Source organism: Orbicella faveolata, unplaced genomic scaffold, assembly GCF_042242905.1.
Source record: "Orbicella faveolata isolate gen_17 unplaced genomic scaffold, um_ofav_v1 contig_12, whole genome shotgun sequence".
Lineage (NCBI taxonomy): Eukaryota > Metazoa > Cnidaria > Anthozoa > Scleractinia > Merulinidae > Orbicella > Orbicella faveolata.
The window spans coordinates 21274040-21285808 of NW_028301539.1; the positions used below are offsets into that span (position 1 = coordinate 21274040).

The 11769-nt window shown below is 37.2% G+C and overlaps 1 protein-coding gene across 2 annotated transcripts; it reads right to left on the reverse strand.

Annotated features, from left to right (window-relative positions):
* Positions 1-124: 124 nt before the first annotated feature.
* On the reverse strand, positions 125-10521 carry LOC110062868 (allatostatin-A receptor-like). 2 transcript variants are annotated; one of them, XM_089282817.1, is made up of 4 exons: positions 9751-10521; positions 6356-6427; positions 2908-2991; positions 125-1745 (listed from the first exon to the last, which is right to left on the reverse strand). In XM_089282817.1, the coding sequence occupies exon 4, from the start codon at positions 1735-1737 to the stop codon at positions 592-594; it is 1146 nt and encodes a 381-aa protein (XP_089138943.1). In that variant the 5' UTR covers positions 1738-1745; positions 2908-2991; positions 6356-6427; positions 9751-10521; the 3' UTR covers positions 125-591. The 2 variants fall into 2 exon arrangements, 1 of the variants encoding a protein (XP_089138943.1); XR_016205569.1 differs by lacking the exons at positions 125-1745; positions 2908-2991; positions 9751-10521 and adding exons at positions 4318-4914; positions 6538-6758.
* Between the last annotated feature and the right edge of the window lie 1248 nt (positions 10522-11769).

The following is an 11769-nucleotide window of genomic DNA, read 5'->3' on the forward strand; positions in this document are numbered from 1 at the left end:
AACTATGAATAGCTTCCTTAACTAGTGCACTACCGTTTTACTACAATTTTACATTTTAAGGCTTGCTTTACCAAAATGCCGATAGACAGAGTAAAAATAGTGGATCTCGGGGGGGGGGGGGGGGGAGGGGAATCCACGACCGGTGTCAGTTTTAAAGCACCGCGTCTTTAACATTAGCTTATAGTGGTACATAAGAATATGCATGAACTTTTTCATTGTTTATAACACAAAGGACATGCCCAAAATGAACAACCTTATGGAAAAAGTGGTTCGCAATTTACAATTCTGATGGAGTCAGGTGCAAATTATCTATTAACAACATTTTTGCAACTGTTGTTAATTATTGCATGATTAGGAAGATTGGGTAAGGAAGTCATTCATAGAGGAGATATTGCACCTCTAGGGCATGATTGAGAAAAAACCAGGAAGTCTCTATTTTGGTTTACTACTGCTAAGGAAGAAACGCTTGGACTTTAAGCGCCCTCAGTGTAACTGTTGAAGATGGAAGCTGTTTTAGGGAGACAAAATGCTTCCAGCCCGTTCACCACCAAACTTCCTCGGTGTCGCTATTGATAGCTAACTTTAACTTCTTTATTTAACACATATTTTATCCCTTGGTTCGATCTTGTTCATTTCCATGGCCTGCTGAGCAGTTACTAAAGTCGTACCCCGCATAGGGTAGCTCTCTACAGAATGCTCAACAAAACTCGAACCACAAACAATTTTCTTTAGAAATACCCTGAAATCTTTCATCTGCACAATGTATATAGCAAAATTGATAGCACTGTTGGAAAATGCGAGCACCCCGCTAGCATAGCGAATTATGTAATCTGTTTGAAAATCAATATCGGGTTTGGCGAGCATGTTGTATGTCACGTAACCCAAATACGCAAAATAGGGAATGACAAAGGCGAACGTGATAGCAATTAGAAGAAACGTTCCTCGAATTTTCGCAGCCCCCAGTCTTGCCTTGATGGGGTTCTTTACCTGAATGGAAATTGTCATTTTGACTTTGACCCACACCGTTCTAACTAATGAGATATTCACCACTATGAGAAATATACTGGGGAGAACATACACTACTACAGTAAATGATAGAAACATAAGTCGAAATGATAAGTATTCTCTATCATATTTGCAGATGACCGTGAAGTGGGTCGCATTTAGATCGTACCTAATCCCCCTAAATGTGGCAGCAGGAACCAGAGTTATAGCAAATCCAGCTAACCAGGCGAGAAAGATCAATTTACGAACCGTTGAGACTTTTAAGGTGCGGGGCACTCTCCTTAACGATAAATACTTCTCCATACCTATCACTACCAAATTATTGATAGTTATAATAGGGAACACAATGTTGATGTAGCGAACTATCTTACAAGCCCAGTGAGTTTGAAAGAGGTCAAAATAAATCTGGACGCAAGTTAGGGGAAGTGATACTATGGCAGAGAACATGTCGGAGAGAGCTAAGCTCTGTATATAGAAATTGAGATTTTTCGTGAAGCGACTTGACTGCAGGTATAACGCCTGTCTCCTCGAGGAAATAAAACACAGTATTAAACAACTCCCCACGAAGCCCAACAGTCCCACAGTCCCCATTGATACCAACAAAGAAAGTTTTGTCGTGTAACCGGCTGGAGTGAAAATGTAGAGTGGAAAAGGTCCATGTCCTGACATGTTGCTCAAAGGGCTCAGACTCTCGGTGCTGCCTGATGAGTCAACTTCTGGAATGCCAGCCATATGGGGTCCTAAAAATGTGCAAGAGTTAACATTTTTTAAAAAAAAAGATTTAATATTCAGAAATACAAAGCTTACAGTAGAGTAGAGCACCAATAAAGAAACAAAAGAAAACTTACCATACCTGGAAAACGTAATCAATATAATATGAAAGTAGCATAAATATAAATAAATGCTAGACACCATTTTCTAGATAAGTGACTCAGAAATCAAGTTACTTTATGTCCTATCTATCGCATTACTTAAGGGGGAGACTGATAGAGGCGACATTCCTGGAACAAAATTTTTCACAATAATGTCCCGTCCACACTACGCCGGAGAAATGTGAAAACGCAACAATCACCGGACAGTTTGGATTTCTGTTTGAAGAAAACTCGCGCAGGAAAATCACGTGATTATGGTGACGTCATTGTGTTTGAAAAGCTGCGTTTTCAGAATGTTTTCCGTCTACACTGAAGTGCAAAGTCAGCGTTTTCAAAATCCTCCGGTTTGAAGAACTTTTTCGGATGGATTAGTGTGGAAGGTAGGCCTAACCGTAGAAATGAAACTGCCTTCTCAGATTTCTCCGGCGTGGTGTGGACGAGGCATGCCATCTATCGTAAAAAGGTTTGGCAGTTTTTCACCAGTTAACAGTTGATAGGCTCCCAAGCCTTAGCTTCCAATTGCTTACAGAGAACCATTTAGCTATGGAATTACAATCGAACATGGTGGAAGCCGTCAGAGATTACAGAAATCTGCAGGACTCTTTTTTTGTAAACAAACTTGACAGCTCTGAGGAAATGAACGAACCAGTTTTCCAGCGATCTACGAATGCACTGTTTGACTGGTAACTTAATTTCCTAGCTCTGGAATTATATTGATTGAAAGTCCGAAGAAAAATCTTTAATGTTAAAAATATAATATATAAAATATATTTCCCGGCTCGTAGCCTATGACAATGCATTGAAATGTCTTCTAGAGTCACAGACATTTGCTATGTATAAGGCTCAATTAGATTAAGTGTTATTTTTTTGCTCATAAAAGAGAAAAATTGCCTTGCAAAATCATTATCTCATAAAATGAAAAACATTTTTGATGTGCGTTTCAAACAGGACTGTTTATACGGCATCTCAAGGGACATTACTTAACAAGTAATTAATTCATGTTAAACGAAAGCATACTGCAATCACTTACTTATTTCGACGTGTAATCTGCTGAAGTTCAGCAGCTTTCAGAGGAATTCTATGCCAGATGGGTGTGAACTTTGCCGGCTTAGAACTAAAATGAGGAAAGAAATAGCGCACGTACAAAGTAGTTGTTACGACCAAAACTTAGGCGGAAGAAATCTGAAATACTTATGCAGTTACTATTTAACGTGATATAGGACAAAATTTGCTGATAAACTTGTGGCCCTATTCATTTCTTTTACAACTACAATATATCTACAGAAAAATTTGACTATAGAAATTTTGACCATAAAAACTCTAATATCTACAATTCCCTAAGAGTGTTAGCTAGGAATGGTGCCACTGAGTTTTCTATGGGTCAGAGTGGACCTTTTTTCTATATTACTGAGATAATTCAGGCCACCCTCTTTTTCATGCGGACGTGGGGCACAAAGGGCCAACTCGTCCTCTCTTGTGTCAATATAGTACTTGAAGGCATGACTTACTTTTCATTTCCTTGAGACTACCACGCATATTGAATCGGTAATTATCTCCCTTGTTCAGATAACATACGTCACGGTCTTAATAATCTGCGATTCTGACTACACTCACAAGAGATATCCAGCACATTTACACGTTGGCGAAGATTTTCAGGATTCAGAGGCTGTCATTATGAAGTTAATCGAAAATGTTGTGGATTTAATATGAGCAAGGCTCAGAATTTGACACATAAAAAATAAATAGATAAATAAGTACATAAGTAAATCAATCAATCAGTCAATCAATCAATCAATCAGTAAATAAATAAATAAATAAGTAAACAAACAAATAGTAAATGCTATCAAGAGTGGTTTTAATCGGGTAAATAACGTCAAGATGCAATAAAGCAAAATTAGTGTTACGTAATCTTGATCTCTAAGAAAATCTGAAAACTGCATTTATTTCGCGACCTGTATTCAAAACGTAGTTGAAAATACATTGATCGTCAAGTCCATCGAAAGGAAAGAACCATTCTCCAGTACTCTCAACCTCATGATTTTCCTCTTCGCTTCGGTGTTCGGTGCTTCTTATTTCCGTTTTAAGGCCAAAAGAGGTAATTTTCTGTGTTATGAACAAAATCCAGACCTTGGAAACGTCTGAATTCGTGCATGTCTTGTGCCGGGGTGGGGTGGGGGCTTAGTGCTGCTCCAGAGAACTTTTTTTCTATCGATTTTAGATACTGATTTTCCATATTAGCGAGATAGTGACTGACTAATACGTTGTCGCTGGAAAAGTCAACAAATGAAGTGGAATTAAAAGTCGACGCGGATGAAAATTTTAATGTTCTCGCATTATTCTGCATTAAGATGCGTTCTTCCTTTGTGTCGAACGAAATAAAGAAGAGCGAAATCAAAAGACCTGTTTTAAAAGCTTTTGCGGTTTTCCAAATAAACTAGCATTTTTTTTTCTGTCAAATGAATTTATTTTTCCGAGTTTTTAATCGTTTTGCTGGAAGCAAAATTGATCATTTGCAATTTGAGATATTACATGTACGTTAACCTACCACTTAGGACGTGGCAAAACTAAAAAACATTCGGGGAAACATTTATTCTTGTTATGTTTCCGGGGTGGCTAAATTAGCGGGAAGCAAACAAAACATTTTGCTCCTCGGGTGGCTAAACGAGAAAACATGCAATGTTTCGGAAATCTTGCATTCAGTTATAATAAACTGACTCTCGAAGAAGTCTGAGGAGACTTCTTTATTCCAGGGCTTGTTCCCTCATAAATTGTGATCTCAGAATGCTCCATTTGCTTTTGTAGTAGTCCTTTGTGATACCATATTTTTCTGACAGATTTAACAGTGAGCCACTCCCTTTTCTCCTTATTCATGCAGTCTTCATGACTATATCCCACAAAAAAATCATACAATGCAATGAGTAACTGTCTCTCCTCGTCCTTCCAATTCCTTTCCTTTTTTTTCTTCCCTTTTCTATGAACTGCTTGTGGCTCTTCTACATCGACTTCGCGATCAGCCATTGTTGTACGCTCGCCGTTGCTGGGAAAAATTTTTAATGAGCATCACTTTACCTTCATGGTGAATAAATTGGGAAACATATGTTTCGTAAACAAAACTGTGTCCGGGAAGGAGAAATGATTTTGACCTGCGGCAAAAACATTTTCTTGTCCCCAAGCAGCAAAATTTGTTTCCTCCGCATATGTTTCCCGCGCGGCTAAACTGGGAAACATTTGCGTTTTCCAGTTTAGCCGGTGCTTTATGGTGATAAACATGTAACTCAGTTTCTAGAACTCTTGTGACTGCTTTCTAATGCGGCTGATAAACAGCCGTTTTATAAAGATAAGGATAAAGGAAAAATAGAGTGGTTTTATTAGTAATAAACTTTCTTTTAATTTTCGGAATACTTATTTTTTGTTTTTTTTTCTTCATTTGAGTCTTGTCTGCACAGGAACCCCTCTCGACTTTCCAGCGTGCTTAGCGTAAAACGCGTCAAGCAGTATTCGTTTTCGAATGAAATTGTGGACAGGTGAAAACCGAACAAAACGCTAGAGTGAGCGAAAATATTTTGCTTCGTTTTGGTTCAGACGAAATCCGTAACTTTTAAAAACGCATTGGTGTGGTCGAGCCTCGGACTTCTTCGTTACCCGCATGACTGTTTTTAAGCGGTTTGCCAGGCCCAGTTAGAGGTACCTGTTTTCAAAGCTGGCGCTATCTCTTGCTGTTATAATTTCTTATAAATTTATTGGAAGCTAGCTTTTTCAGTCTGCAAACCATACCATACCATTAACTCATTACTTGGAACTTAAGTATTGTGAGCTTTCGTCGCGCAAGTCAGTTATTTGTTTCTCTTAAACGCTTGCCGAAAATGTTTCCATGTCGTTGTGAACGCTGGTTCTTCATCTTTGTTTATCTTTTAAATGATGTTTCATATATTCATTTGCATATCTTTCACATAGTACAGATGCTGCGCAATAGATCGCAGTTTCGCAGAGTAGGCTTAAATGTCTGTTTTGCCTTCGTGTGTATTCCTAAACAGAAACTGCTTAGAATTAAGCATACCTTTTTTTGTCAGCAACAGCTTAATAATTTTCTTCAGATTTTTCCAAACGGTGGTCTTAGCTAACTTTGTTGAACTACAGTCCATTCGCCAAGTTAACTCACGGTAGTAGTAAATAAATAATAAGTGAAATGCCAAAATATACATAAAAGTATTAATTGACCAAATTAATAATTTAATTTTTTTTGTTGCACGAAAGATCAGGACACGTTAAGATGGGATTTACATCACACAGTGAAGTTTTACTGCAATTAATCATCCTTGAATTCAGTATCAAACGAACACACCCATTTGGAACTTGAGCGTAGTTCGACGCATTCCTTTGACGTGACTCAACTTACTTGCTTAACTTATTAAACGAAAAATACATGATTTTAAATTCGATTTACCGTTTTATCGCGCATTAACATTTCGTCGCCTTACCTATTTGGCAACGTTATCTCTCCCATAAAGATATGATACGCCAGCGTCTGTTTGTAGTAAAATACTATAGACCTGAAATGGAGAGAATAACTGTTACCCTCCTCTTTTTCTTTAAGAAATGCGAAGATGTTAAAATTCTCAGTATATTCAAGTATGACAAGGAGAGGAGAAGTGGAACTTACGTTTTGAAATTGAACTATTTCGAGGATGAAGCCGGGAAAAAATACTTAGTCTGTCGTAACCTACAGATCTCGCTTTGATTCCCGCTAAATTGGAAAAAGACTTCCGAGCATCTGAACTAAAATGATCATTTGCATACAATTTGTTCGTAAATATGGCAATTCAAAACACAATGTGGTGATAGCCCACGTTGATCTGCTCAATAATAACAGATAGATAATAGCGCGTGGTTTTTACTTCCCTGGAAATGTTAACAACGGTAATGAGCCAACTTGTTATGATAATGTTTCCTTTAAGAAACCGGATTTACGGACTTAAGCAACTCATTACAGTGTGCATCACCTGCGACCTGCATTTTTGATTAGAATCTTAAATTTCGGCTCCTTTGTATATGTATGCGACAAACTTCGCAAAAAAACGTCAATTTAATTTCTATTTTATCATTTCCAAATCGGTATGAAAAGTAATGATGTAAGAATTAACTGACACCGTGAATAAAATGAAAGCTTGACAACACTGCATAACGCGAACATGTTGAGGTAAAATTATTTACGGATTTTGTATGAAAGGCACTGTCGTGAACATTACTGCGATTATCAGTTGGGTAAGGCGAGACGGAGCTTTGGTGAAGATGTTTCGGACTTAAAATTACGTTGTTGCCACGGGCAACTTTCCTCGTTTCCAATGGTAACATCATCGTCGCCTGCAACTTCCCGCGCTTTGCCGACAAGTTGCCACTGGAAACGGAGCCAGCTGCCCGTGATAACAACACAAGTTTAACGTCAAAAGCTGGTCACCAAATCTTCGACGCGCCTCACACGACTGGTGATCGTAGTTACTGACACTACAAATGAAATAATACACTGCATAGAGTGAACATGTTGCAGTAAAATCATTTCTACATTTTATATGGCCGAGGGAAAATAACGTTGATTCCACAATTCTAATGAACCTTTGACGTCATAAATTTTTTTTTTCCTTTATGGAGTTACCCAGAAAATGGTGGGCGTTTTGTCCAAACTTTTATATTATCTCTTTATTTATGCACTTTAAAACAGTTAATTGTTTGTGGTTTATTATGATATGCTTGAGAAACTAGCTTGTCTCTGCTTTTCTTGAAATATTCATCAAAAAAATTTGCGAAATTTTAGCTTTCACCCTCGCGGTCCTCAGTGTAATGCTATGGAAATCTTCCTACTGTTTTTCATGCATTTCCTAGTATTTGAGTATGCCTCGATATCATAAGAAGAAATTTGACGTTGATAATTAATGGGAACTAAACAACCAACTCCATCTGCCCCGGAAACTCTGGAACCCATGACTCCTGCAGTAATAGAAAAGACTGGAATTTTACTACCGGAAAGGTTTTCTAATTGCTGTGCTCATGTGTGATGTAATAATAAGGGAACGGAAAACATTCTGCGAGCTTTTTTCGAGTAAAATAAACACGAATGGAAGCTTACGAAAACGAGAAATGATGTGGGAAACAAGCCGCTAGCGAATGTAGTGTTTCTATGCTTCTTGATTTCTCACAAACTTTCCCGAGTGTTCTTGATACTGAAAAACAATGTAATAAGAAAACTGAAGGCCAGTTTCTCTTTCAAGAAATGATTATAAAATCGCCCCAAATTGGAAAACGTCCTACCTAAATTATTCATACAAACTAGTCTACAAGGCTATGTCAAAGGGAGAAAGTGAAAAGTATCAGGACTTTTTTAGATAAGGACGTAAAAAATCCGGCTTCTCCGTTTTTCTAGATTTCGAAAAAAAAAAAACCCAGGAATAATCAGAAATGCCTAGAAACTTTACAACTTTGGTCCGCAACTACGGCAGTGTATTAGAGTAATATGACAACTCATATGACATTTCAAGTTGAATCCTAAAAGTGACTATACTTTGACGGATAAATAGTACCACTCTTCTTCAGCTGTGTTACAATATTGGTAACACACAAATACCCAACCAATGGTGAACAAGTTGTTGTGATCTTCATGATACAATAGGTTTCCATGGCAACGATACAACCTGTTTAAAATATCCTGATTTTAGCTTTAGGTGCTTATAATTCAGAAACGGTTCGATGAAACTCATTTTTATTACCGAATTTTGATAAGATGCAACTTTTTATTTAAAAAATTCTGCAAGTAGGATTCAGAGACATTTCAAACTTTGAAAATTTAATGTGACCGATGATTGGGTATTTCTGTGATAAGACTATTTTAAAATCATTTGTTCAAGTGTGGGGATATTGAATTGACCCGTCATAGTTCAACTAATAATAATAATGATAATAATAATAATAATAATAATAATAATTAATAATTAAAAATCTTTTAAGGGGATGCTTCCATCACTTAAAAGTGGGTTTCAAGGAGGTCCTCAAACAAAAATGTTCGTTAAAGTTTAAAATACAAGTCAAGATAAAAGTTAAAAGCGAACAGATGAAACAGAAAATGCTTAAAAGTAATTTTCATTATCTGATCACAAAAAGTTCTTAGAATAATTAATGAAAAACGCTAAGAATATACAGCTAATAAAAACTTATCGATGTCGCGTTTAAAAATTTTACATGACTTAGACAAATTGAGATATTTTTGTTTTGTGTTTTTTTTGTTTTTGTTTTGTTTTGTTTTTTTTGTTTTTTTCAGCACTGCTGGAAAGTGTTGGAAACTGTTACATGTGCCAGCCACCTAACAACGTTTTTGCCGCTGGGCAGTTAAATTTGGAAGGAGAGAGTCAGGCAAGCCTGCCCACTTTCTGACATCCTTTTTATTATTGGGATATAAATTCTAATGCCATTAGGCGCTCAAATGAAATAAAAGGCGGCAAAATTGATTAAAGAAATGTACTGTACGTCACGCAGTATGCAGATGATACCACCGTTTATCTTGGAGTTGTCCATGCAGTCACTAAATAAATAAGTGTAATTTTCTCGCTCAATTCCAAAAATGTTCGTCGTTATGAATATGTCAATCTAAATCAGACTATTTATGGTTAGGATAATTACGATATCGAAAAGATACACTGCTAGGTCTAATATTAAGCGAGTACTTCCAGAAATGTTATTTCCCTCAGAGCAGGTGATCTATTTTCTATTTGAGAAAGGGTCGTTACGATGTTTTGCCGTTTTTTTTTATAAAGTGTCGAATTGGAAATGCAAATAATGCATATTAGTTGCCTAGAATAAAAGACATCCAGAACAAATATGTCCTTACCTTTTTCCTATTTTTCGAATTTCATGTTATTCGATAGTTAACGAAATCGCAAGGTCCAACAATGTGCTGTTAAGAAAAGGAGATCTGTAGAATTAAATTCCTTTTTGACCAAAATGCAAGTTTTCAAATACCCCTGTAACCAAATGTGGCAAATGGAGGTGCATTGTGTTGCAATTATGATAAGTCCAGACGAAAATTTACAATCCTTTTACACTTACCCATATTTTGCTCTTCACAAAAACAATTCCCTAATGTAGGTTCTGTTCTAGCTAGTTAAACGTGTAATGTTCTGAATAAGAAATTAAATAGAAAATACCTGAGAATTGACGAAAATGTTAACCGAACAAGCGCTGAAGTCAGCAGACAAACTGAGACGATCTCGTCATTTTCATCATCTTTGCTGCCTTGGAAATTTGTTTAAGAATGTTGTTGAAGAAATCCACAAACAAATTGTACACTGAAGATGTTTATTCTGTTACTCGTCCTTCCGTCGGTTCGGTACAGCTGAAAGTTACAAATGTAAAGCTTGCGACTCGAACAAATATTGAATTACAAAAAAAAACAATACAAATGAGCGACCACTTACATATTTTTGGGCATCTTCAGGCTTAATCAAGATGTCAACATCGAGAAAGTAAAAGGCGAAGGTAAAAGCAAACTTTCCGCCTACACACAAAACAACGCACATCAAACTGCCAAGAGCACATGGTCGCAGAAATCACGTGACCCGCCCAAGGGGGGTACAGAGGGGCACGGTAAGGCAAACTGTCTCTAACAAATGTTAAATATTACAATTTGAATTTTCAAAACGAGGTCCAGTGTTGAAATTGTCTTGTCTGATGTCTTAGGGCTATTAATCCTTATTCATGATGGCTGCCAAGTTTGTTTACATAACATAATGTATATTAGACACGCGATTTCTTAGGGGGCAGAGAAATTAAAATAACGAAATTTCAACTGGTTTGCTATTTAGTAAGATTTACGACGCCGTATTATGCTTTAAGCATTGTACAGTAGTATAAAATACTCTATATTTTAGGCAATTTCGGCTCAATTTTTTAGTCAAGATATCGATTAACTATTCCAAACTAACCTTAAATAATAAAATCGATATTCCAAAGCTTGGCTCTCAAAAGTCATTTTGCACACTTTTCACTTTTTGGACGAGCCGATTTTCCAAGAACTGCCCTTTTTCCATTGTTTAATCCCCTGGTAGACGGCATGGCTAATTTGCAGTATAAAGGTAGAACCCTCATGGCGGCTGCCTGAAACATTATGCATAAGGGAAGGTCTGTAGCGTAAATAGCTCATTGTTTACGTATCATATATGCTAGCGGAGTATTTAAAAATTCTTTGGTGGAAATTTTTGCTCAGGTTACCCATTATCAGCTCTCTTCACTTATGCTGGAACACCAAGTGAGGGCCAAAGATTTCCCATACCAACGCTCACCGGCTCCATGTAGTTACTTGTTCTCTGACTTCATTTTAGGCGTCTTATCTATACTTTTCTGCTGCGCCTTTCCTCTTAGCATCAAGCATGCTCCGAAACATCTTGACTCTGGTAAGAAAATGGAATGAGTGTATTAATTTTTCAGCAACTTACGAAAAACATGTGCAAACATGATCCTCGACTCTTAAGTTCGAGGAGAGACGAACAAGTAAAGACAGATGTTTCAGCATATATCGACTGCCAACGCTGATTGGTGACTTCGGCAATGAACTCTAAAAGCAAAAATTTGATAATTTCCGCCGATATTTTATCCAGCTTTTACTGTCTGCATAAATTTACCCTGGCCCGTCACCACCGCGCCTAAATATCAAGTATCTCATCAACGTACTTCTTATTGCACTAACTGTTTTTTGGTCTAACCTTGTTAAGCAGAACAAAAATCTTCCTCCGCTAGCGCTGAGGATTTTGGAGGTCGAAAATCCAACGACGCTTCGTAGCCAGTGCAGCACTTCCAACCGCTGGAAAGGTCACTAACCGGTGATCAAATTGCAAAGTCCCTTGCTTATCTG

What these genes read in the sequence shown, in the direction of transcription:
- LOC110062868 (XM_089282817.1), bottom strand. Translation starts at nt 1,737, where the DNA reads ATGGCTGGCATTCCAGAAGTTGACTCATCAGGCAGCACCGAGAGTCTG.